Source organism: Oppia nitens, unplaced genomic scaffold (assembly GCF_028296485.1).
Source record: "Oppia nitens isolate AA-2021 unplaced genomic scaffold, nextdenovo-longstitch-racon4-pilon3 scaffold4_pilon_pilon_pilon, whole genome shotgun sequence".
Classification (NCBI taxonomy): Eukaryota; Metazoa; Arthropoda; class Arachnida; order Sarcoptiformes; family Oppiidae; genus Oppia; species Oppia nitens.
In genome coordinates, this window is record NW_026533232.1 from 7,705,146 (window position 1) to 7,731,723 (window position 26,578).

Here is a 26,578-nt window from a genome sequence, read left to right on the forward strand (position 1 = left end):
GTTGTCCGATTGACTCAATTATTGTAATAATTATATAGAAATTGTAAAAACAAATAACTATCCGCTTATTACACATCTTATGAGTGATCATTAGATGACAATTCAATAAATTATTAACAATTAGTTTAATATTATTATATACTTTGATATCATGATTAGTAAGTGTTATATTTAATAAAACCCTCCCACTCACACCCACACCTACACCACCCCCACCTCAAACTAACCCAACTAAAGAAACAAATAAAAAATATTTGATTATTATTTAAAATAAATATATAACGAATGAAATAATTACTTGTAATTGTTTGAAAATATTAAAATTTATAGTCAATACTTATTTTATTAATATATATATATATATTTGGTAATAGTTAGGGTTCGGATAATTTCATTGGTTTTATTTTCCAAAAGTTCCTTATATTCCCGTCTCTCAGGGAATCTCTATCCTTGTGTTGCCATCTATTGAACAACAAATTCTATTATAAGATTTGAATAACAAATGTATTAAAACTATATTTTGAGTCTTATTGTTAAATAGTATTATTAAATTCATTGAAATTAAATTTATTTTTAAATAGATATCCACGTAATAAATGTGTATCAATAGTTAGCTCAGCACACGTTCAACAATCTCTCTCTCTCTCTCTCTCTCTCTCTCTCTCTCTCTCTCTCTCTCTCTCTCTCTCTCTCTCTCTCTCTCTCTCTTTAAATCTATCTCTTTAATAAACAATGCTTTCACGCGATATTTATTATACATTTATATAGAGTAATATAAACAGTATATTTTATTTATTTATTTTTTATTTAATAAATTAAAATTATTAATAATCGCTCCACACATTAAAAGTACTTGTTTTGAGTGACACAAACTTTTCCAAATTATATAGTAGTATAGATATTTCAATGAAATTTTATACAAAAAAAATAAGTTTTGATATAATTTATTGTAAAAATATCTATTTTTTCTTTCTAACGGAATAGAAAGGGAAAATAAAAAATTTGTCTTAATTTCCGGGAAAATTCCAGAGATTTTATTTGGGAATTTATCTGTCGAACTGGAAAGTTGCCCGAAGTCGTAGATTTTTAGGAAACCCTTTTGTAAACTATTATTGTCTATAGATGTGTAGAGCACTCATATCGTAAGTTTTGGGAAGTAATTACAAACACTAAGTTAGCTTATGTTAAGGGAAAATAAATTCCTGCCTAATATTTATTGAAATATTTAAAACTAAATTAAAATTATAAAAAAATTCAATTATATTATTCAAAAATACCATTTGATAAACAATTAATACTCAATATATGTTTTTGAAATTTTGTGATTAAAATATGTCGATTAAAGATCACTAGTTTGTCGTATATTTGTATAAAAATTAATTTTCTAATAGTTTTGTTGTGAACGGAGAATATATAAGATTTGGAAAATAAAACTAATGAAGAAATTTCATTGAAGTGTTGTTTTTTGTTAAAATTTTCACAAATTATATTTATTGTTAAATACTTTAAATGAATTTTTTTCACTTTTTTAAATTTTAAACTTTATATCAGTTAAATACTCTATTATATAAGTAATCTAAGTATAAGTTAATATAAAAATTTTACAAATTAATATAAAACAATATTTTACAGATGTATTTATAGTACTTTAAAGATAATTAACTTAAAATTCATTTATTCATTTAAAATAAAAATAATTAAAAAATAGATAAATTATATACAGTACTTATCATAAAAATTAAAAACGTTTAAAGTTATAAAACAAAAATTATAAAGTACAATCTATAAATTTATATTATAAAATTATATATATATATATATATAAGATTTATATATTTATTATAAATAAAAACTTGTTTAAAATTAGAGTATAATAATTAAACTCAATTATCATATATTATGTAAAATATTAAAAGTAATTTATTTTAACAATATATTAGTTTTTGATTAAAATATGAATGATTTTGGTGTTAACCACAAGACATACAAACAATGTTGTGAAGCAAAAGACAAATTTCCTTTAGTTGTCGTCCAAAAGCTATCGAAATCAGAAATCAATAAATATCTCAAAGAAGACAAACAATTGATTCAAAAGTCCACTCAAATTACTTTACAAAGTGAACCAAAAGAGTTTGATATTAAAGCAATTGAAGCGTCAGATTATATGAAATGTCTGAATCTCATCCCAACAACAGATCTCAACAATCAATCATTGAATCAATTGAAACAAAGTTTTCCTTTGAGAAGAATCAATAGAATCGATGGTTTGAATATTGTTTTAGAGACCAATCAAGTGATTGGAAATAAAGAACAGATTTTGAGAGAAAATGGAGTTATTGTCGACAATGTGTTCAGAAATCATGAAATCAAAGTCAAAACTAAGAAAAAACTTGCGATTCGTAAGAAGAGACGATCCAAAGGAAACAAAAACAAAGTGAATGCCATTGACGAAGAAGTCAAACAAAAACACTGCCAAAAGACACGACTCTCGAAATTTGTATCGACTTTCGATATTACGTCCAAAATGTTTAGATTTTTGTCGACAACTCTTCAATTGAAACAATTGTCACAAAAGGAGATCTCAATGATTGCAAACAAACGAATTAATTTGAATTCATACCCAAAGAATCAAATGATTGCTGTTATAAATGAAACTAATTCTTGGAATAATTGGAAATGTATTGACATTTACCACAAGATTTTTGAGAGCGAACTCAGAGAAAAATACCAAAGAAATGCCTTTTATTATACATTCAGTCGAAGACAACGATTAGAGAGAAGTTTGAGACTTAAAACTGGAATCGATTGGAAATCACGCCTTGATTTAAGTCAATGCAAACCATTCAGTCTTGAGATGTCTGCCATCACTAAGTGTCACAATTGTTTGGAAACAATAGATTTGTGGCATTCATGCCATCGATACGCGAAAGTCGACAGACAGTCGGATACACAACCAATTAGTCCGCAATCAAGTGATTATTGCATTGATTTTGAATGCAATTTGAATGTCGAGTCAACTGAAGTGCCAAATAAAGAGCTAATTGAAGTCAAAAACCAAAAAGACTCGCAAATTGTCGAATCAGTTGTTGTTATCCAAAGAAATCCTTCGATCGATGCGATGGCCATAAAGTTGTCGACAAAATAATAATTTTAAGTCATTTAAATAATAGTAAAACAATTGTATAATATGTTATAATTTCTTAAATGTTATTATTGTAATTAATAATAGTTAATGTATACATCAGTGAGAAATATGTTGTAAATAATATATTGTTTGTTACATTATTTTTTATATTCAAACCTAATTAACAATTTTTTCATATCTTTTGCAATAACAGTATCGGTGTTTGACATTTGTGTTAATACAGTATTTTTTAAAAAGATTGTAATTATAATAAATAATTATTTTCCAAAATATTTTATATTATTATTAATAATTGAGTGATGAAAAGTCGATTGATATTTCAAAATTTAAATGCGGTTTAAATTAGAAAATAAGATAATAGTCGGTCATTGACTCTTATATAGTCGTCTAAGTAAATGATGTTTAATTGTTTTAATCGGAGGATTAGATTAAGTTAAATAGGATTTTTTCATAATTGTTATAACTATATAGAAATCAATGGACTTAAACCAATTGGTGACCATTTGTGACATAACCGCAAAATTATTAAGTTTTAACACAAAGCTCATGACATCCATGAGGGCTGTGTTTAGACAAATTTGTTAATTAATTGTGAACTATATATTGATATAATATATTTATAATATATATTAAAACATATATCAAATGAATTTGAAAACTATTGAAAATTGTATAATAGTCTATGTGTTGCACTTTGTATGTGAAAAGCCATAATCACGGGCTGTGCGCACAAATGTCAGTCTCCGTAATAGTCCGATGAAGAATAGGGTGAAGAATAAGGGTTAGGTGTGTGTATTCTTGACATGGGAGGGGTAATTGTTACCGGTGCCGGCAAATGGTTAGGAACCAGGCGTTTGCCTACAAATAAATCAAACAAATAAGTTATTGTAAAATAATCAAATATTTAGATATTTATAAATAAATATTATATTTAATATATATATATAATAAAACTATATCATCGATCTAATGGTACAAACCTTCGACTATGAGATTACAAGAGGTCTCAGCTTCTCCTAAATGGTTGTTCGCACGACACGTGTATTTGCCGGCGTCTTCTACTTTGGTTGAAGTGATAGTAAGAGTGCAGACGCCGTCAGCTGAAGATATGGTATGATCTCGTTTATTGAGTTCACGACCGTCTTTATACCACGTGATCTCTGGCCACGGCTTGGAGTTAAGGCAACACAAGAACTTGACTCCAAAGCCTACTTGAATGACACGCGGCCTCAACAGGAATGTGAAATGTGGCGCACAATCCTTGGGCTCCTCCCAGAGCGGTAACGTTGGTTCTCGACGGCGACGAACCGGTTCGTCCACTTTTACGGGAGGTATGTCTTTAGGTACGGGTAACACATTGAGAAATATGGGCTCTTCTCGGAAGCCGTAGTGGTTCTCAGCGCGAATGATATACTCTCCTCTGTCCTCAAGTCTACACCGATTGATAACAAATGTAAAGTCATTGTCTTCGTATCTCTTCATGAATTTGACTGATTGTTTCAATTCATTGTTATCGCGGAACCAACTTAGTGTTGGCGGCGCCGACGCAATGACTCGACACGAGAATCTGGCCGCCTGTCCCTCGTAAACGAAAGTCGAAAAAGGTTTTATAACAAATCTCGGGACGGCTTCCCGTCTGTCAAAGTAAAACTCTTGCATTTTGTGTTTTTCTTCTTTCAATTTTCTCAAAGAGCTATAGTTAGCGATGTGTCCGATGGGCAACAATGCCGAAGACCACGATCTGTATTTGGCACGCATTCGGTCGCGAATGTCAATGTAGTTACGGTTTGGTATTGGAGTGGTCGGCACATCAGTTCCTTTGAGCCACTGGTGCTCCAAACACTCGTGAGCTGTCATTCGTTTGTCTTTATTTTTTGTCAACAATTTTTTAATAAAATCTTTGGCCTCTTCGGAGACATTCTTGAATTTTTCGGCATCAAAATCCCAATCACAAGACTTGACATTTTTGAGTGTTTCGATGTCGTTCTCGCCGGCGAACGGAGACAATCCGCTTAACAAGACATACGTGAGTACACCGACGGCCCACATATCGGTGTAGAAACCGACTGCTTCTCGTTCGGCAATTTCTGGAGCGGCAAACTCTGCCGTTCCCGTAGATATCTTGACCACTTCGTGTGGATTCAGTTTTGTTGCTAAACCAAAGTCAATGATTTTGATTTGATTGCTACTCTTTTTCTGACACATTATGTTTTCTGGCTTTAAATCCAAATGAATTATATTCTTCTCGTGCATATGTTTGACGCCTTCGATGATCTGTCGGACGTAATGCTGTGCTTCAGATTCAGACATTTTGTATCCCTCGTCAGTGATTCGTTCAAACAGTTCTCCTCCAGACATAAACTCATAGATGAGTACCATTTCATCGTCGTCTTCAAAGGCGTCGTGCAATCGAATCAGTTTCATGTGATGTAATTGATTCATAATATCGATCTCTTTGCGAATGATTGACTTTTCTAACGGATGCGAAACTGGTATAAATTTGGCGGCAAATATGTGTCCGGTTTTCTTTTCCCGACACCGATGGACAACACCGAAAGCACCGGTTCCTATCTCTTCAAGAATATCGTAAAAGTCGTAAACAGAAGAAGTTTTGATATCTACTGCGTGTGGAACAGTCTTTTCGTAATCGGATACAAACTGGTCATAATTGCTGACCATTTCTCCTTTTCCACGTATTCTACGACCCGAGTCATCCGTTTGCCAACCTTTACGTCGTCTATCCTTTTCTGATGGTTTGGTCGTTATTTTCTGTGTCTTTTCCGACGGTCCACTCTTTCCGAACACATTTTCGGCGAACACTCGGAATTCATAGTCGCGATTGGGGTTAAGTCCTGTTATCTGATGCATCAAAAACCTGGTGGTTCCGCATCGGACCCAACTATCCATTGTTGGTTCCCTTTTCTCAATAATATAGTTAGTGATGGTTGAGCCCCCATCCCAAAGGGGTGCCTTCCATGAGAGGGTCACGAAGTCGTCGCCTACCTGTTCGACAATTGGGAATCGCGGCGGATCCGGACAGTCACTGATTTGCAAATTAATAATTTTCGAGTCAATACCCAATTCATTCTCAGCAGTCATAGTGTAGGGCCCGGAGTCCAGTTTGGATACCTCTCGTATCGTTAGAATTGCGTGCCTTTCCTTAACCTCGACATCAAAATGATCGCCGATTTCAATCTCTTCTCCATCTTTAGTCCATTTGATTTTAGGTTTAGGATTACCGGTAAACGGTATTTTAATTTGTATGGTCTCTCCCCTCTCAAAACATGCCATATCCCTAAACCTCGGCGGAACGTTAATCTTAGGCGCCGTTTTGATGACCAATTCTGCGCGTGAAGTTCGCGATCCGCCTTTATTTACGGCACGACACGCGTACTCATCGGCGTCTTCACCGAACACTTCAAATATGGTCAGTGTATAAGTGTCGCCGTCTTTAATCATACTATACTTTCCGCCGTCATATATCTCTCGGACTCCTTTATACCACGTAATGGTTGGTTTGGGAACACCCGTTACAGTACAAGTAAATTGTGTGCTCTTATTCTCGACGGCTATCACTTTCTTAAGTGGAATAGTAAACTCTGGAGGAGTGGCGGCGTCCGGGTCTTTGATTTTAATGGATCCGGTGTTCTGTGAAGAAGGACTGAGTCCGGCGTCGTTGACGGCAAACACTCTGAACTCGTACTGTCGGTCTTCGATCAGATTAATTATATTGATTTGTGTTGAATGACAGTACGCAACGTTAACTCTTTGCCAGGTTTCCGATCCTGTCTCTCGTTTCTCGACAATATAGCCCTGAATTCTAGATCCGCCATCCGATTGTGGTTTTTCCCAATGAAGGTTAACAAAATCGCCGCCAATTTCGGTTACATTTGGGACTCCCGGTGCCGACGGCTTATCATAGGGTGGTTTAGCAACGATAGGATTTTCGCCGACTAATGGTTCGCTTTGTCCGTTCTCGTTGACGGCCATAACTCTGAAGAGATACTCTCCGCCCTCATTCAATCCCTGACACGTAAAAGTGGTGTCCTTACAGAAAGAGGTAGCCGTAACCCATTGATTATGTGTCGTCTCTTTTCGTTCAATGATATAATGTGTTATTTTACATCCGCCGTCATATTTCGGTGGTTTCCACGAAATAGTCGCCGAATTCTTGTTGATATCAGTGACATCCAGAGGACCGGTTGGCTTACCGGGCAGTCCAGTGACAAACACCTGAACTGTAGCGTCAGTCTGTCCGGAGTCGTTCTTAACCATAATCTTATACTTCGCTTCATCCGATTTGTTGACATCTTTGAAAAATATAATCAAATATTCGTCGAATACAGTGAACCTCAAGTGATCCGATTCTTTGACTTCGAGTCCGTCCTTATATAGCGAGACATCGAATGGAGACAAACCCGAGAGATATATCTTGATCTTTGAGTTGTCTTTTTCTGGGAAATACACTTCATTCGGACACTTAATGATTTGAGGCGGCGCTGCAATAGTCACCGAAGCACTGCACCTATCGGTGCCCAAAGCGTTGACCGCTTCACAAGTGTAGTCGCCTTCGTCTGTATCCAAGACTTCGGAAAATATTAATTTAAAAACTCCTTCTTCAGTATCGACTGATCTGATTCTTCCGCTGGCGTGAAGTTCTCTGCCGTTGCGGAACCATCTGCTTGTGGGCACCGGTTTTCCTATGGCTTCACACTCGAGTGTCATCTCTGACTTAAGAGTAGTGTTTTTGTTGAATAGTTTGCGTACAAACTCTGGTTTGGCTCCGCCGGTGATCTCCTGTACTTTGACTGATGTACTCATAAGACACGGCTCACTCTTACCGGAGCTGTTGACGGCACTGACTCTAAAGTCATACTCATTATCAGTGGTCAGATTGAGAACAGTATATTCACAATCAAGACATCCGTATTCATTAACTTTTATCCAATAACTGCTGTTATGTTCTTTACGTTCGACAACATAACCAGTAATTTTGGATCCGCCGTCACTTCGCGGCGGTTCCCACTTGAGGTCGACATATGTTTTACCAACTTTCTTGACGTGAAGATTCTGCGGCGGCGATGGTTCGGCTCCCTTACCCTTCATTCTGAATGTGGCCGACGGCGGACTCGGTTTACCCCAACCGGCGGCGTTCTTGGCTTTAATACGGAACTCATACTCTTTGCCTTCAATGAGTCCACCGATTGTAAAGTTGGTGTCTTTGACAAGAAATTCATTGCCAATAAGCCATTTACTATCAGTCGGTTCCTTGTATTCCACACAATAGCCCTGTATTTTGGAACCGCCGTCACTGTACGGTCGTTCCCAACTAAGACTCGCCGTATTTTTGGTGGAATCAGTGATCGTTGGTTTTCCGGGTGCGTCGGGAGTGTTGAACGGAAACTTAGCAGTAATGGGTCGATCCGTTTCAAGTGGTTTACTGACGCCGTACTGGTTCTCAGCACTTACTCGGAAGTGATAGACTTTGTTTGGTTCCAAACCAATCACTTCGTAATGACATTTGCGTACAAAAGCGCTCACTTTAATCCATTGTTTAGTTGTTTGGTCCTGTTTTTCGATGATGTAATTAGTGATAGGACTGCCCCCGTCATCGAGCGGTGGTTTCCACGTCAAAGAGCAGGTCTCAGGCGTCACATCACTCACTTCAAGCGGTCCTTGAGGTACACCGGGAACGTCAACGACCAGTACTTTACAGAAGGATGAATCACTTCCCTCAGTGTTAGTCAATTTGACGCCATATTTGCCGCTGTCTTCGCGTTTGGCTTTTCTGTTGAGCAAAATTGTGAAACTCTCGTTCACTTCTGAGGTCACTCTATCGTCCGGCAAAATAACGGTTCCGTTTGCAGTCCATTCAACCTTCGGTGTCGGCGAACCACTAAATGGTACTCTAAGACTGAACTGTTCGCCAGCCATCACAACAATGTCTTTCAATGTAAAGTCGGCATCGATTTTGGGTGCAGTTGGCGGTCGGCGAGCAATAATGGCATCGGAGGCATAACTGAAAGCTCCCTGACCGGCGGCATTTTGTGCGGCCACTCGGAACTCATATTCCTCATTGTTTTTAAGTCCCGAAACTTTGTAAGTGAGGTCAGCAATAGTGCCGACGTGACTGCGAGTCCAGTCTTTATCGCCAACCTTACGCTTTTCGAGGACATACCCAGTAATGGGTGATCCGCCGTCATTGCGAGGTTTAGTCCACTTAAGTGTAACCGAATCGTCACTCGTGTCAATAGCTTTGGGAACTCCGGGAGCGTCGGGCGTATCGAATGGATATTTAGCCAAAACTGGTTCATCAGTTTGTATCGGATCACTGGTTCCGTATTGATTCTCAGCCATCACTCGGAAATCATATTTACGGCCAACTGTCAGATGTTTTACTTTAAGATTAGTTCCGTTGACATAACTGCTAACTTTAGTCCAAGTGTTAGAACCGGCCTCTCGTTTCTCGACCACATAATTGGTGACATCAGAGCCGCCGTCATCTTTAGGTGGCGACCATTTCAATGTCAATGACTCGCCCTCATTGTCTTCAGTCTTAAGATTTTGTGGCGGAGACGGTCTGTCCAGTACTTTGACATTACATGTGATGGTATCGAAACCGTGAGAATTCTTCAGAGTTACCATAAATTTTCCGGTATCTCCTCTCTGAGCGTTAGTACAAACCAACTGTGCGTTATTGTCGGTTGTTTTCTGCATGAAATGTGTGTCAACTGAGTCGACATCTTTGCCATTGTAAGCCCAACTGGCAGTCGGTTTGGGACTCGCAGTGAAAGGAACACTAATACAAAAGTCTTGTCCAGCTTTGACTGTAATGTCACGAACAGCGTCGACATCAATGATAGGTTTGTTAACCATTGCGTGAGCCTCTGTTGCCTCCAATGGTTCAGACATTCCTTCTTTATTAACGGCCGATACTCTAAACTTATACTGTTTTCCGGGCGTCAGTCCCGACACTTCCATCTGTGGTTCTCTGCATTTGCCGACCGGAACCCAAACACCAGAATCTGTGTCGAGTTTTTCGACAAAATATCCGTCGAGAGGAAGTCCGCCGTCATCTTTGGGTTTCTTCCACTTCAGTTTACAGGTATCACTGTTCACTTCACTAATATCTAAGGGTCCCTCAGGAGGTGTGGGCACATCAACGACCAGTACATTGACTGACGCCTGATCTTTGCCCTGACTGTTGGTCGCAGTTATTAAATACTTTCCGGAGTCGGCTCTCGTGGCGTTACGAGTGGACAGTTTGGTATTATATTCTTCATTATCTATTTTCATGTGTGCACTGGTAGTCAATGGTTCGTCATTCAAGTGCCAGACAATAGTTGGCGGCGGTTCGCCCGCGACGTCCACATCAAACTTGATGGCCTGACCGGCCTTTACGGTAATATTATTGAGATTCTTGCGGTCAATATATGGTGCCACTGAAGACATAAACAATTTAATTAATAATAAATATTACGTTATAATCATTAGACTGTAGTCTTAGATAAAATCAATGTTAAAATAGATGACAAGTTTTTTTGGATATATTTTTCCTATTTGAGCTCAGGGAGGTACGCTATGATAGTTACCATTATTATCAATTATTAATATTTGATTTAATAAATATAATTGGAAACTATTATTTTTGTAAATATCTAACAAAAAAAACATAATATAGCAAATCTAACTAAATTGATAAAATGTTTTATTTTTGAAATATATATAATTGATAGAAATTGGTAGACATTTATGATATAGATTATATTATAATTCTCAATTTATTTTAAGTAAAATTTAAACTTTTTAATAATCAAAATCAATTCACTTGAAAACTATTTAATATAACTAAAACTATGTAATTATTTTTTTTTAAAATAATTATAATTTAATATAAATAGAATTTAAATATCTCTTAGTTTCTGAAACATCTCCCTGAGCTATAATACCAGTGCACATATAAAATCAAAATAGTAAAATCACTCAATTGGTGGGAGAAAAACATATTTATTAATTATATTTTTTTAGTTTAATTCTATTAAATAGAGTGATATAACCCAAAAAACTATAGTATTTTAACTGTAATTTTGTTTAATCATATGATTGTAAAAACGTTTTGAAAACTTACAGAATCTGGGTTTGGCTACAATCGATTTGGACGCAGCACTGGGCTCTCCGGGTCCGGCTTTGTTGACTGCTATAACACGGAACTCATATTCCTTTCCCTCCTCCAGATAGGGTGCCGTTCCTTTGGTTTGATCGCCGGGCACTTCGGCCGCTTTGACCCACTTTGGAGATCCCTTTTCTTTCTTCTCAATGATATAACTAGTGACGGGAGCGCCGCCATCGGTGTCTGGTTTTTCCCATTTAAGATCCACACGATCTTTGTTCCAATCGGTTGGTTCGGGTCTTCCCGGTTGGCCGGGAGTGTTGAACGGATCTTTGGCCACAATTGGATAGTCTGTCTGAAGCGGTTCCGATTCTCCTTCTTTATTGACGGCTTTGACTCTAAATTCATATGACTTTCCCGGTGTAAGACCCGTGACATCAGCTTCAGGTATGAGTGATCGGGCGACCGGAACCCACGCACCCGTTTCGGGCTCCAGTTTCTCAATAACATAGCCTTCAATAGGCTCTCCGCCATCGTCTTTAGGTTTATCCCATTTGAGATGACATCCCTTTTTATTGACGTCACTCACTTCAATAGGACCCTCAGGTTTGGCCGGTTTGGAGACGACCGTCACTTCGACAGTGGCCTCGTCCTGACCCCACTGATTGGTAGCAATGATGTGATAAATAGCAGTGTCTTTTCGCTCTGATTTATCACAAATCAGTTTTGTATTATAAGGTTTATTCTGTATGTTAAGTGTTGACCGTTCCGTAACAATCCTGTCCTTAATCTTCCAGACAGTGTCGGGCGCCGGCTCTCCCTTAACGTTGACATCAAAAGAGAAGGATTGACCGGCTTTTATGGTAACATTAATTAGGTTTCGTCTGTCAATCTTTGGCGGCAACTTTCGTGGCTTAACGAGTATGGGTTTCGATGCAGAGCTCGGCTCTCCCGGTCCGGCGGCGTTCACTGCCTTCACTCGGAACTCATATGTCTGACCTTCGATGAGATCCGGTACGCGTCCAGAAGTGACATCACCGTCAATGACGGCTCCCTTAACCCAACGCGTGCCGTCTTTTTCTTTCATTTCAATAATATAACCACTGATGGGTGCGCCGCCGTCTTTCATTGGTTTATCCCATTTAAGGTCCACGTGATCCTTATCATAGTTAGTCATTTCAGGTGTTCCGGGAGTGCCGGGTGTGTCGTAAGGATTTTTGGCTACAATACCAATGTCTGTCTCTAATGGTAGTGACTCTCCCTCAGCGTTCAATGCCTTTACTCTAAACTTGTATTCCTTTCCCGGCTCTAAGTTATTAACAACAGCTTCGGGTCGTGTAGTGGTCGTCACGGGAACCCAACTGCAAAAACAACATGTAATCAATCATTTTGTAGATCTAATTAAAAAAACATTAATCAAATCAATCAAAGCCTACCGTCCCGTTTGTGTGTCCTGTTTCTCAATAATATAGGCTTCAATGGGAACTCCACCGTCATCTTTAGGTTCTTTCCATTTGAGTTTACATCCCTCTGCGTGAACGTCGGTCACCTCAAGCGGTCCCTCCGGTGTCGACGGAACGTCCAGAACAGTCACCCGGACTTCTACTTCATCCCTACCATTGCTGTTCTCAGCCGTCAACTTATAAACACCGGTATCCTTGCGTTCGGACTGATTGACTGCAAGTTTTGTTTTGTACGGTTCATTGTCTACTGCAAAGTGTCCGTCCGTTTTGATGGGACTGTCGTTTACAAACCACAGTGTTTTAGGCGGCGGTTCACCGATTACTTTGACATCAAATTTGATGGGTTGTCCCGCGTGAACAGTTATATCACGTATATTATCTATTTTTGGTTTTAAGTTTCTCGGTTTTGTAGTAACACTATCGCTGGAGTCGCTGTGCGGTCCGGGACCGGCTTTATTAACGGCTCGCACACGGAATTGATAGTCCATTCCCTCAATGAGATCGGCGACTCTGGCCTCACATTTGTCGCCAATAACTTCGGCCGCTTTTTGCCATTTAGTACTGAATTTGTCTTTCTTTTCAATAATATATGAAGTTATTGGAGCGCCGCCATCACTATCGGGTGCATTCCAGGTCAGGTCCACGTGATGTTTGTCCCAATCTTTGACATTAGGTTTTCCTGGTTTTCCCGGTTCGTCGAATGGATTCTTAGCAATGACTGCGAGATCGGTCTCAAGTGGTTCAGAGTCTCCCTCACTGTTAACAGCTTTAACTCTAAATTTATATTCTTTTCCTGGAATAAGTCCAGTGATGTCTGCTTCGGGTTCACGTGTTGTGGTCACCGGAACCCATCTTCCAGTATCGGTGTCCATCTTTTCGATGACATAAGCAGTAATGGGTTCTCCGCCATCGTCTTCAGGTTTATCCCATTTAAGATGACAGCCCTCTGCGTGAACATCACTGACATCGAGAGGACCCTTAGGTTTAGATGGTTTGGACAGTACTTTGACGTCGACAACGGCCTCATCGGTTCCGTAATCATTCTTAGCTGTTATGGTATAACTTCCAGTGTCTTTGCGTTTGGATTTTGAGAGCATAAATAATGTATGGTTTGGTTCGGTTTCAATGCTATGTGTGTCATCAGTCTTGAGTGGTTCGCCATTGAAAGTCCATTGAATAGTCGGCGCCGGCTCTCCCTTGACGTCGACATCAAATTTGACGGGTTGTCCGCTTCGTATGATTACTGGCTTTAAGTTTGTTCTGTCAATAATCGGCGCTAATCTTCGAGGTTTAGCGATGACAGAGCGTGAAGTCTCGCTCGGTTCGCTCGGACCGGCTTTGTTGACAGCTATCACACGGAACTCATACTCTTCTCCCTCTTCCAGATCGGGAACAGTAACCTTAGTGTCGGGAGTATGAGTTTGTTTCGCTTTATGCCATTTATGAGTGCCTTTCTTGCGTTTCTCAACAATATATCCCTCAATAGGCGCTCCACCGTCTGATTCGGGAGGAGTCCATTGCAAGTCTACGTGATCTTTGTCCCAATCAGTTGGTTCGGGTCGTCCCGGTTTTGACGGCTCATCAAACGGATTCTTAGCCACAGTTGAGTGATCCGTCTCGAGTTCATCTGAATCGCCCTCTTTATTGACGGCTCTGACTCTAAACTTATATTTTCTTCCGGGAACCAGATTTGACACTTGCATCTGACAATCCTTAGCCTTACCGCACGGAACCCATCGACCAGTTTCTTCATCCATTTTCTCCACTTCATAGCATTCAATAGGAGTTCCTCCGTCATCATCGGGTGGTTTCCATTTCAATTTACAGCCCTCTTTGTGTACATCACTCACTTCAAGAGGACCGTTAGGTTTGGATGGTTTTCCAAGAATATTGATTTCAACGGTTGCCTCATCTCTTCCGCTGTCATTCTCAGCAATTATAGTGTAAATTCCGGTCTCTTTTCTCGTGGCTCTCATTAGATTGAATTTTGTGTTGTAATCAATGTTATCAATAGTATATGTTTCACCCGAAGCCAACTCCGAGTCCTTATGTTTCCACGTAATCTTCGGCGGCGGCTCTCCGGTCACATTGACGTCAAAGGACACCATTTGTCCGGATTTAACTGTAATTGGTATCAGATTTGTTCGGTCAATACGTGGCACCAAATTACGCGGTTTAGCCAAATGAGGTTGAGTTGCGTCGGACGGCACTCCCGGTCCGGCCTTATTGACGGCTCGGACGCGGAACTGGTATTTGTCTCCTTCTGTAAGTCCCATAACTTTTCCTTTGCATACATTTCCTTGTATTTCTGCGGCCGGAACAAAGTCGTGACTGTATTTGTCTTTCTTTTCGATGATATACCCCGTAATGGGTGCGCCGCCATCCCTGATGGGTGCCTCCCATTTGAGTTCAACAAAATCTTTGTCATAATTATCAATAACTGGTAGACCTGGAGGTCCCGGTTCGTCAAACGGATTCTTAGCCAGAATTGTGCGATCGGTGTCCAGTGGTTCCGACTCTCCCTCTGGATTAACGGCTTTAACTCTGAACTCGTATTTCTTTCCGGTGTCCAAACCGGTCACTTCTGTAGATGTCTGTCCCGGCGGTACTTTGGCCACTGGAACCCATCGACCAGAACTAATGTCTTTCTTTTCGACGACATATCCTTCGAGAGGAACTCCTCCGTCATCTTTGGGTGGATTCCATTCTAGAGTACATCCATTTGCGTGAACATCGCTAACATCGAGCGGTCCCTCGGGTTTGGACGGAATATCCAATACATTGATTTCGACTTCTGCCTCATCTTTTCCGGACTCATTAGAGGCCACAATCTTATACTTTCCGTTCTGTTTTCGCGTCATATTTCTCATCTGAATATGTGATTCATAGTCAGGATTATCGATACGTGTGTTATTGTCGGCCTCTAAAGGCTTTCCAGCGAAAAACCATTCGATTTTTGGCGGCGGTTCTCCCGACACCTCAACGTCCAGTTTAGCCATATTTCCAGCTCTGATAGTAATTGGCTGAAGATTTTCGCGATTAATCGTTGGCTTCAAATGACGTTCTTTACAGATATGAGTATTTGTTGGTTCACTCGGTTCCCCGGCTCCGGCCTTATTGACAGCTTTGATACGGAACTGATATTCTTTGCCTTTTATAAGACCTGCAACACATGCTTCGGGTTTCGATGATTTAGTTTCAACAACTGGTTCCCAGTTATTACTAAACTTTTCTTTTACTTCGACAATATAGCCTGTGATGGGCGCCCCTCCATCGTTTTTAGGTGGTTTCCATACAAGATCTACGTGTTTCTCATCCCAGTCCACAATATCTGGTTTTGATGGAGCGTTGGCCGATTCGTACGGATTCTTAGCCAAAATCGGTTCGGTTGAAGACAAAGGTTCGGACTCTCCCTCAGAGTTAATGGCTTTGACTCTAAACTGATAGAACTTTCCCGCCTGAAGGCCAGTCACCTGGAAATCAGTCTTGTCTTTGTCTGTACGACCGCACGGCACCCAATTGCCAGTCAATGGATCCAACTTTTCGATGACATATCCCTGAATGGGTCGTCCGCCGTCATCCTCTGGTTTTTGCCAATGAAGATCACAACCTTTTGCGGTCACGTTATCGACTTTAAGCGGTCCTTTAGGTCTTGTCGGTGCACTTAACACACATATTTCGACCTCTGCCTCATCTTTTCCGACCTCATTCACAGCTATTATCTTATATTTTCCGCTGTGTTTGCGCTGACAATCATTGAGCGTAAACTTTGTATTGTAATCAACGTTAACGATGTCATAATTGTCGTCACTTTTGACTTCATTGTCGATGAGTTTCCAAGTGATAGCCGGCGGCGGTTCGCCCCTAACGTTGACATCGAGTTTCACTTGTTTACCCCGTTTTATAGTAATCATCTCAAGATTTGTTCGATCAATATATGGTTTAAGACGTCTATGTTTAACGCAATGCATTTTAGTTGCATCGCTTGGTTCACTCGGTCCGGCTTTGTTTATGGCCACCACTCGGAACTGAACTTCCGATCGCTCTTTAAGGTCTTCTACCTTAGCTTCGCATACATTGCCGATAACTTCGGCCGCTTTTTCCCAATTGTGTGCATTTTTGTCTTTCTTTTCGATGATATACTTCTCAATGTTGGCTCCGCCGTCACTCTTAGGCGGTGACCATTTAAGTTCAACACTTGTATTGTCGTAGTCGACGATCTCAGGAGTTCCCGGTTTGGTTGGTTCGTCGTAAGGATTTTTGGCTATAATTGATTCCAATGTAATCAATGGTTCAGAGTCTCCCTCTTCGTTAACAGCGGTCACTCGGAACAGGTATTCTTTGCCCGGCGTCAGACCCGTCACATCGATCTCTGGTTTATCTGTTTTTCCACATCGAGTCCAACGACCGGTTTCTTTGTCGAACTTTTCCACTTCGTATGTCTTTACTGGACATCCGCCGTCATCTTTAGGTTTCTTCCACTTCAGTTTACAGCCTTCTTTGTGAACATCAGTCACCTCAAGAGGTCCTTCAGGTCTGGAAGGAGCGGCCAATACTGTGAGTTCGACTTCAACCGAATCGCTACCGTTTCTATTGGTGGCCGTAATCTTATACTTTCCCGACTGCTTTCGTGTGGCTTTAGATACAGTCAGTTCCGAGTGATAGTCAATGTTCTCGATCTTAATGTTCAAATCGTCCGATAGTTTGATGCCGTCGTCACTGAAAGTCCAGACAACAGTCGGCGGCGGTTCACCTCTAATGTCGACATCATATTTGTGAGAACGACCCGCTTTGATGGTTATATTCTTCAGATTAGTTCTATCAATATATGGCTTTTGGTTTCTGTGTTTTACAACATGTGGTTCAGTGGCTTCACTGGGCTCTCCCGGACCGGCAATATTGACGGCCTTAACCCTGAACTGAACGGATGAGTTCTCTTTGAGTCCCTTAACAGAGACTTCTGGTTTGGCATCAGGTGTTCGAAGCACTTCTTTCCAGTCGTTGCTAAACTTGTCTTTCATTTCAACGATATAACACTCAACAGGTCTTCCGCCGTCTTTTTCAGGCGCTGTCCATTTGAGGTCAACTTTTGTATTATCGTAGTCAACAACTTCTGGTTTTCCTGGTTTCGATGGTTCTTCGTATGGATTCTTCGCCACAATGGGTTCGTCTGTTTCTAGCGGTTCAGACTCTCCCTCTTTATTGATGGCTTTAACTCTAAATTTATATTTCTTGCCTTTGGTTAGACCTTCACATTTAAAACTGTTGGCATTGGGTCCGACTTCACCAACCGGTACCCACCGACCGCTGTCGACATCCATTTTCTCGATTTGGTATCCCTTGAGTTCAGATCCGCCCAAATCTTTTGGTTGTTTCCATTTGAGTTTAGCCGACTCAGCGAATACCTCTTCAACAACAAGTGGGCCCTCAGGAGGTGTAGGCTTATCGAGAACTACTACATCAGCACATTTGGATATAGTGCCGGAACCGTTAGTCAAAGTCAATGTAAATTTGCCGGAATCTGCTCTCACGGCTTGTTTTATCAGTAATAATGTATTTTTAGGTGTGTTTTCAATTGATATACGACTCGATTGCTTGATATCCACGCCATTGATAGCCCACTTGACCTCAGGTGCCGGTTCTCCGCCGTACTGAATATCATACTTAATAATAGCGCCCTTCTTGACCACCAAATTCTTGAGATCGTCACCAATAATAAAAGGTTTGACAAACCGTGCCTTTACTATCAAGTTTTTAGTCGGATCGCTGGGTTCGGAAGGACCGGCCTTATTGATGGCCCGAACTCGGAACTGGTATTGTTGGCCTTCTTTAATAGCCGGCGGAACTACTTTTCCTTCTAATTGATTGCCTGACACTTCCAGTGCTGTGACCCAATCGGCTGAGAATTTATCTTTTGATTCAACAATATATTTTTCAATGGGTGCTCCGCCATCTTTTTCGGGTGCTTTCCATTTGAGGTCCACGTGATCTCTATCCCAGTCGACAATCTCCACGTCTTTAGGTTTGGATGGTTCGTCGTACGGATCTTTTGCCAAATAAGTTTTCGGTGCAGTCAATGGTTCGGACGCACCCTTCTTGTTGACGGCACGGACACGGAATTTATACTCTTTCTTATGCGCCAAATCTGTGACATCCATATTGCAGTCGGGAGTGGTTCCCACTTCAACCCAACCGCCTCTCATTGATAAATCTTGTCGTTCGACGACATAATGCAATAGAGGTAGACCTCCAGTATCTTTGGTTGGATTCCACGCCAGTTTGCAGCGATCGCGGAACACATCGGTCACATCCAACGGTCCCTCCGGAGGTGACGGCACGTCCACAAAGTTAAACTTAAGCGGTGTCTTAGACTCGCCCTGACTGTTGCCTAAACTGAAATCATACGGACCGGAGCTCTCACGCGTCGGTTTCTTAAATGTTATTATAATTTTGTCTTCTTTTATAACAATATCAACATCTTTAGTACTGACAGGCTCTCCATTACGCATCAGTTTCGGTAAAACATTAGAAGTACGGGTTCCTTGAACTGTAAGAGACAACAAGTTTTTCAATAACTGTCTATAGAGTCAACTGTTCACATATCATGTCATACCTTTGTACGGAATCTCTATACTGAACGGACGGTTAGCGTCTGCCTGATAGTCAGTTTGTGTTAATCGTAGCTCCGGTTTCTTCTCTGCCTCTTTGACTTCCACATTACAACTGCATTTAATACCCTTATCCGATACCACACTATACTCTCCGATATCATCCATCTGTGCATTAGTGATGACGAGCTGTTGTTTGCCGTCTTCATTGAATTTGAAGGAAATTCTGTGACAAACATATTATTTAATCGGTTTAGTATTATATTCATTAAAAGTTAAATGCTATGGATATACCTATCATCGGGTTTAACCTCCTGTCCATTCTTATACCATTTGATGGGTGCCTTCTTCTCAAGCATTTCCACTTCGAGAACCAAATCTTCTCTTTCGAGAACAGTCTTGTCCTGTAATTTCTTACGGAATTTGTTGGCCGCTGTTATGCAAACATTAATCATATATTTAAATATATTTATAATTGAGTATAGAATTAGTAATTATCAATAAACTATAAAATATAAAATATTATTACTAATACAAAATTACCATGATCGTTTAGTTTTAATAGAAATAAATTAAAACAATAAAATAAATTGCTTTAACTATTGAATAGAAAATCAATTAAAAGTTAAAACAATAAAAATAATAATATTATGTTTACTTAATATGTATATTTTGTTTATAAATTATAATTTGTAACAATAAGTGTTAGGTTTCTAATATTTTTTTATGTTTAAAAGTTAAATAAATTATTATAAATAATATTTTAAGTTAACAGTAAATTATGAAATAAAGATAATAAATAGATATTTTTAATTAAAAAATGTCATAAATTATATAAAATGTAGAGTATATATTTATACAGTATGTTTTTATTATTTAAAAACATTGAAACTAAATTTTCAATTCAAAATTAAAATATAATTAATTACAATACAGCTGTTAATTCAATTTTCATGTAATTCTAAAAATGTTAATTTAAATAATGTCACCTTAATTATTGTTATTTTACTCAAAATATTTTTTAAAAATAATTTTATTATTTGATTTATATTTGCTGGCAATACGTGTGAATTTTTATTCACAAAATGTCGTTAAAATTAGTTTATAAAAAAATCTATAATTAAAAGTTACTGTTTTATACTATATTATCACTACATGAATATATTAAACATTATTAACAAAAATATTCCTCAATTTTATGGAAATTTTTAAAATTAAATAAATATAAAAATAGTAAAACATATGAATACATACGTTCAACAATGGTTTCACAGATAGTCTTATCAGAATTTGTAGTACAGGTGTATTCTCCCTCATCGGTCACTTTAGCCTTTTTGATGATAACCTTACGTTTTCGGCCATCGGATATGATTTCCAGCTTTTTGGGAATTGCCTTCAGTTCCACCCCATCCTTAAACCATTGGACTTTTGCATACATGTCGTCCACTTCGCATTCAAGAGTAATTGTTTCGTTTTCTGTTGTCCGCAAACTTTTCAATGGTTTGACAAATACGTACTGTTTGTCAGTACACGTGATCTCTGTTTTGGTGATCTCTTCGGTGCGTTCAATACGACATGAATAGTGTCCGCTGTCATTGACGGCACACGAAGTGATTCTTAATATTTTTTTCCCGAAAGTATCCTGCTCAATTAAGTATCGGTCACTGGACTCGAGTCGACTTTCATCTTTATACCATTTGACGGGTGCCTTATAGTGATTGGTCGTACACTCCATCACCAGTTCCCGTCCCGTAAATTCTTCGTATTTTTTCTGTAACGGTTTGATAAACTTGTAGACCGGATCCGGTTTGTCCACTTCTAACATAGCCGTACACGAAGTTTCCAAACATTGCACTTTATACTGTCCGGCGTCGTCCACACGCGGTTCGCGAATCTCCAGCACATGTAGGTCACCGGTACTGTTCATGTTATACTTTTTGCCCATAAATAGCTCAGTCCGTCCTTTAAACCATTTGGCTTTAATACCAGACTTGGAGTACACGGCCTCAAAGCGAACCATTTTATCTCTGCCTTCTTTCACGTGTTGGTCTTGTAGTGGTTTAATGAAGACATCGGGTTTCTGTACGACAAGTGGTTTGTTAACACAATTAAGTGTTATATCTATTTAGTCATGCAATCCATGCTGTGTTTCATTTAGACATTAAATCAAATTAAAAATTTTAAAAAAACTATTTAAAAATAAATAAATAAATTTTTTATGAATATTTGTAAAGAATGGATTATAGGAATTGATTACAACATTGAAATGCATAACATTTAATGTCAATATATTAAAAAACATTTAAAAACATTAATATTGTTTAAAATCAATATATTTGGACACAAATACCGCAAATATTAATCATTAAATATATTAAAAAATAATCAGTAGGTTTACACACATAGTTGCAATACATAAAAGACACATTTTGTCTGCCAACAAAAATTATTTAAAAAAATGATTGCAATCAATGATTGTAAATACCGATACCAACACAACATTAATTTTATCAGTTTATCAAACCGTCAAACCATTAGACTTAGCGATGCATTTGGTGTGAGATTGACAGCAATTTATATATATATATATTGTACCGAAAAAACACGACACATAAGACACGGTTTAATCAAACCTCACGACGCCTTTTAACCGCTTGCAGTGTCGGCCAATCGGGTATTAACTCTGCGAGAGATGTTTTTCTTGCATCATAAGGACTGGGAGGTCGTAGTGATTGGTCGTCCTTTTCATTTATTTGTATTGTTTAAGCAATTTGTGACAAACCATGGATTTGAACAACAATTATATTAGCGATACAACTATTGGATTTCTAATTTATATCTAATAGACAATAAATACATTGCCATAAACTACTATAATCTAACTAACATTTACTAACAAATGAACTAATATTAATTAAATCTAATTAAAACTATTGATTAATTCAGTAAACTATTAATAATTTCTAATTATTAAATTAACAGCATTTATGAAATCTATTGGATTCATTGCTAAGTTATTTTCTACTATATATTAGGAATTTGTAACTATTTGATACTTATATAAATCTATAAAACTATAAAAAGCATTTAATTAGCAATTGTATCATTCAATTACAAGCAATGCAATAAGTATTGGTAATTAAGAAAAAAAAGTTATTACAAACCCATTGTTTAAGAAAAAAAAATTACAGACAAATAATTATTACCAAAAATAAAATAAAAATGTAACCCAAATATCCAAACGTATTACCAGTAAAATCCATACATTTAGTCATTAAAAACACAGATTCAACATTAAAAATTAAATTGTTTAGGACATAAAAATGTTTAAATATTAATACATTTAGATAAAACATTTAAACATATAAAAACATATAAAATATTAGCAGTGAATAGACGTATAATAAATTATAAAGATTATTTCAGGACAAAAATTATAAACAAATATTGAATAGTTTTTTTTTGAAAAATAATTAAAGTTTAGTACAACACATAAAACATTAAATACAGTGTCAACAACATTGAGCTAAAGCTTTTAAAATTTAGTTTATATTTAGATAAATATAATTTTTGAATCCATTCTTTGAAAAATTAATAATTTTTATAATAATTTGTGTGTTTATAATAAATAAAATTGTAATAACAAAAATTATAATAAATAACTTCACACACATATACAATACTATAAAAACATAACTGTTTAAAATAACGCTAAATATTGAATAATCAAAAACTATGTGATAAATGTGTGATAAATATAAAATGATTGCAAACCTTAGTCTCTTTAAGTGAAGCTCTTCTTTCATCTTCAGTGGCCTTAAGATTACCCCAATCAGGATTGTCCTGTTCTTGTTTCCATTTGGCGTACTGTTTGGCCTTAAGCATGGCTCGGAAGTCCATACCACTGTCATCTGGTCATCATTGGCAGCAATGGCAACAATGGCAGCAATGGTTTAAACAAACAAAAATAAGTTATCAAACATTTCCAAAATGCAAAAACACAATAATTGAATCGTTTTTTTTTGTTGGTGTGAATACAATATATGATACTAACCGCTGACAAACAGTTTGATATTACAACTGTCTTCACCAAACTTGTTAATAGCAGTGATGGTATACTTTCCCTCGTCATTAGGTTTGGCTTTTCTAATGCAAAAGTAAATATTATTAGTGTCTCCATCGGTGACCACTTTATATCTGCCGCCTTCAAAGATCTCTGTTCCTTCTTTGAAAAACTTGAAACTACAGACTGGGTTACTCTCGACAGTGGCCTGTAGTGTAGCTGTCTTGCCGTCGACTGCGCTAACACTACCAATAAAGTCAGTAATAACAGGCGGTCCTTCGTCTCCACTTGTTTTTAATGCCGAAGACGGTTTGTCGGCCACATCAACCTCAGTAGCGGACGATCGTCTCAAATCAATACTACCTTTCCTGAGTACAGCTGATCCGCGCCTAACCTCAAGCATTTCTCCGGGCCGTAGCTTTTTGGTCTGACCCGACTCGTCGACTGCTAACCCTTTTTCATCTGCAACAATAAGTATAGAACCGCGTCGTGAGCCGCGAGGACTAAGACTGGGAGGAGGAGTATCTATAACTAGTGAATCGCGTCTATCACTACTACTATCAACCGAATCTTTGCGTTCAGGCGATGGTTCTCTAACTATAGGAATTTGCACCCGATTTTCATTAACCGAACCTTTTTTAGGACCAGCACCCGGTGCCGGCTGTGTCGCGCCCGTAACAGCCGGCGGTTCCTCAACTTTAGGAATACTCTCGCGTTTAACCGATTTTTTTATCGATAATTTTTTCTTCGGTTCTTCGATAACAAGTGAGTCCTTCCTCTTCTCTTCGTTTGTTTCATTTTTAGTAACCGATTCTTTTGGTTTCTCTTTGATGCCCACTATCGATGGTTTTCTCGCCGCATCAGGTGGTGGTTCCTCAATAGTTGGCGTCTTTTCGCGTTTTTTAATTGAAAGTCGTCTTTTGGGTTCTTCAATGGTTAGCGAATCCTTTCTTTGTTCATCTTTTTGTAATTGTTTGACTCCATTATCTGTCGGCGTCGGCGTGTTTTCACGTGATTTCTTAATTGAAAGTCGTTTTTTCGGTTCTTCAACAGTAATTGAGTCCTTTCTTTGATCATCTTTTTGTATTTGTTTGACCCCATTATCTGCTGGAGTCGGTGTGTTTTCTCGAGATTTTTTAATTGATAGCCGTTTTTTAGGTTCTTCTATAGTAATGGAATCCTTTCTTTTGTCATCAATTATAGTCGTCTTTTTGATTTCCATTTCATTTTCTTTGACCTCTTTAGTGGTCTGTTTCGCTCCGGTATCAGTCGGTTGTGGAGTTTTTTCGCGAGATTTCTTCAGTGATAACTTTTTCTTTGGTTCTTCAATAACAATAGAATCCTTTCTTTTTTCTTCTGTCACATCTTTTTTAATAATCGATTGTTTTTGTTTGTCTTCGACAATGTTTTTAACAGCAATGGATTCCTCCTCTTTAGTTGACTTTTTAACGGCAACTGATTCTTTGTTCATTTCTTCAGCGCTTTTCTTAATGTCAACTGATTTTTTAATACTTTCTTCTTTAATGGCAATCTTTTCATCCATTTCTTTAGAGCTTTCAATGATAACTGATTTTTCTTCAGCCATTTCTTCTCTAGTCTTCTTTATTGCCATCGATTCTTTGTTTTCTGCATTTTTCATAAGCGAATCCTTTTTAGTTTTTGTTTCTTCGACTTCTGTTTGTTCGACTCGAGTTTCATTTGTTTCTTCAAAAGTCGTCTTTTCTTTTTTGGTTCGTTTTGTCTTTGAGTGAAGTTCTTCTTCCTCTTCTTCTTCTTCCATATTATTACTTTGAAAGTTGAGCGCAATGTTGGCATTGGATTCTCCCAATTGGTTGACAGCATTGCATCGATAATTACCGCCGTCATCGATGGTCGGGTCTGAGATCTCTAATGACAATATATAAGTGTCTTTTCCAGAGTTCATCTTTTTAATACTATATCGCGAAGTACTGGTTATTATTCTGGTTCCGTAATACCAAGTTATCTCTGGGAAAGGGTTGGACTCAAGAAGGCATTCCAATATAAGTGTTGTTCCCTTTTGACGAATTGTAGGCTTTTTGGGAAAACGAGGCGCTTTGCCGTCGGGAACGTCTAGTTTTCCCTCATCTATATTCAAATTAATAGTAGCGTAGCCTTCGCCGTGTTTATTGATAGCAACAACCTTATAGATACCGCCGTCACCATTGGCCACATCAGTGATGGACAATGAGGCCAATTGGTTGTGTTTGTCAGATAATAGACTAAACTTATGTCTGGAATCCTCTTTTACTATTTTATTATTGAGATACCATTGTATGGTTGGGTTCGGGTCGGCCACTAATCGGCACTCAAACGTAATTCGTGAGCAATCGTCCGATTTTTTTATCACAGGCTTTTCGGTAAATGTAGGTTTGGCGCCGTCTATTGGGGGCGGGGCCTCGTCATCTATACGGTCACACAATAATTACCGTTAAAAATTGGTTACTATCGCCATTAATAACTTATAAAATTTTTTAATTTACTAAATTAGTGCTTAATTGGCTAAACTATAATTAATATTTGATCATCTAATAAATTTTAGTAGAATATACTAATAATTAATAATAATTATTACTATACTATGAATTGTTTTATTAATATTAATAATTAACGTTAACTAAAGAGGTTGACTAAAATATTGTGTAGGTGTATGACCAGTGCTAAACTACCGGTGCTTACCGTCAAAATTGAGTGTGATGGCAGCATTACTTTCACCCAGTTCATTTTTGGCTATCACTTTATATTTGCCGGCGTCTTCAACATTGACTTCATTTATTTGCATAACAGAGTGATAACCTTTACCCTTCTTCTCGAGTGTGGTCTTCAAAAAACAAATGGAAAATATTTTGAATTTTCGACAAAAATAAAATTAATTGAAAAAAAATTTGTTTAGCAAAATATCATTTTTCGTTGAGCTTTTAAAAATTTTTGTAGCCAAAAAAAACAGCCGAGTTTTTCAAATAAAAAATAAAATCATAATATAATTGATTGAAAATAATTATATAAATTATTTCACATATATATTATGTATTGAACTAAACAAAATAAAATACTAAATAATATCTGTTAATAACGAGTGTTGTTTTAATGTGAATGTTTGCGACCAATTCGTTCCCAATATATATGTGTATATTATATATCATATATATATTTGTGTAAAATTTGTTTAAA

The 26,578-nt window shown here is 37.9% G+C and overlaps 1 protein-coding gene across 3 annotated transcripts in view; it reads right to left on the reverse strand.

Moving 5' to 3' along the window:
* Window positions 1-3,747: 3,747 nt before the first annotated feature.
* The window catches only part of LOC128959625 (twitchin-like), a 28,253-nt gene continuing 5,422 nt past the window's right edge, over window positions 3,748-26,578 (reverse strand). For 2 of the 3 annotated variants that reach the window (XM_054305619.1, XM_054305621.1), the window contains 10 exons: window positions 26,087-26,228; window positions 23,381-25,813; window positions 23,101-23,237; window positions 20,581-21,406; window positions 19,621-19,759; window positions 19,332-19,552; window positions 12,692-19,265; window positions 11,274-12,616; window positions 4,126-10,587; window positions 3,748-4,003 (listed from right to left, as the gene is read on the reverse strand). In XM_054305619.1, the coding sequence (XP_054161594.1) occupies window positions 3,882-4,003; window positions 4,126-10,587; window positions 11,274-12,616; window positions 12,692-19,265; window positions 19,332-19,552; window positions 19,621-19,759; window positions 20,581-21,406; window positions 23,101-23,237; window positions 23,381-25,813; window positions 26,087-26,228 (18,399 nt within the window). In that variant the 3' untranslated portion in view covers window positions 3,748-3,881. The remainder of the gene's footprint in view (window positions 4,004-4,125; window positions 10,588-11,273; window positions 12,617-12,691; window positions 19,266-19,331; window positions 19,553-19,620; window positions 19,760-20,580; window positions 21,407-23,100; window positions 23,238-23,380; window positions 25,814-26,086; window positions 26,229-26,578) is intronic. The other variant, XM_054305620.1, reaches the window with a different exon arrangement.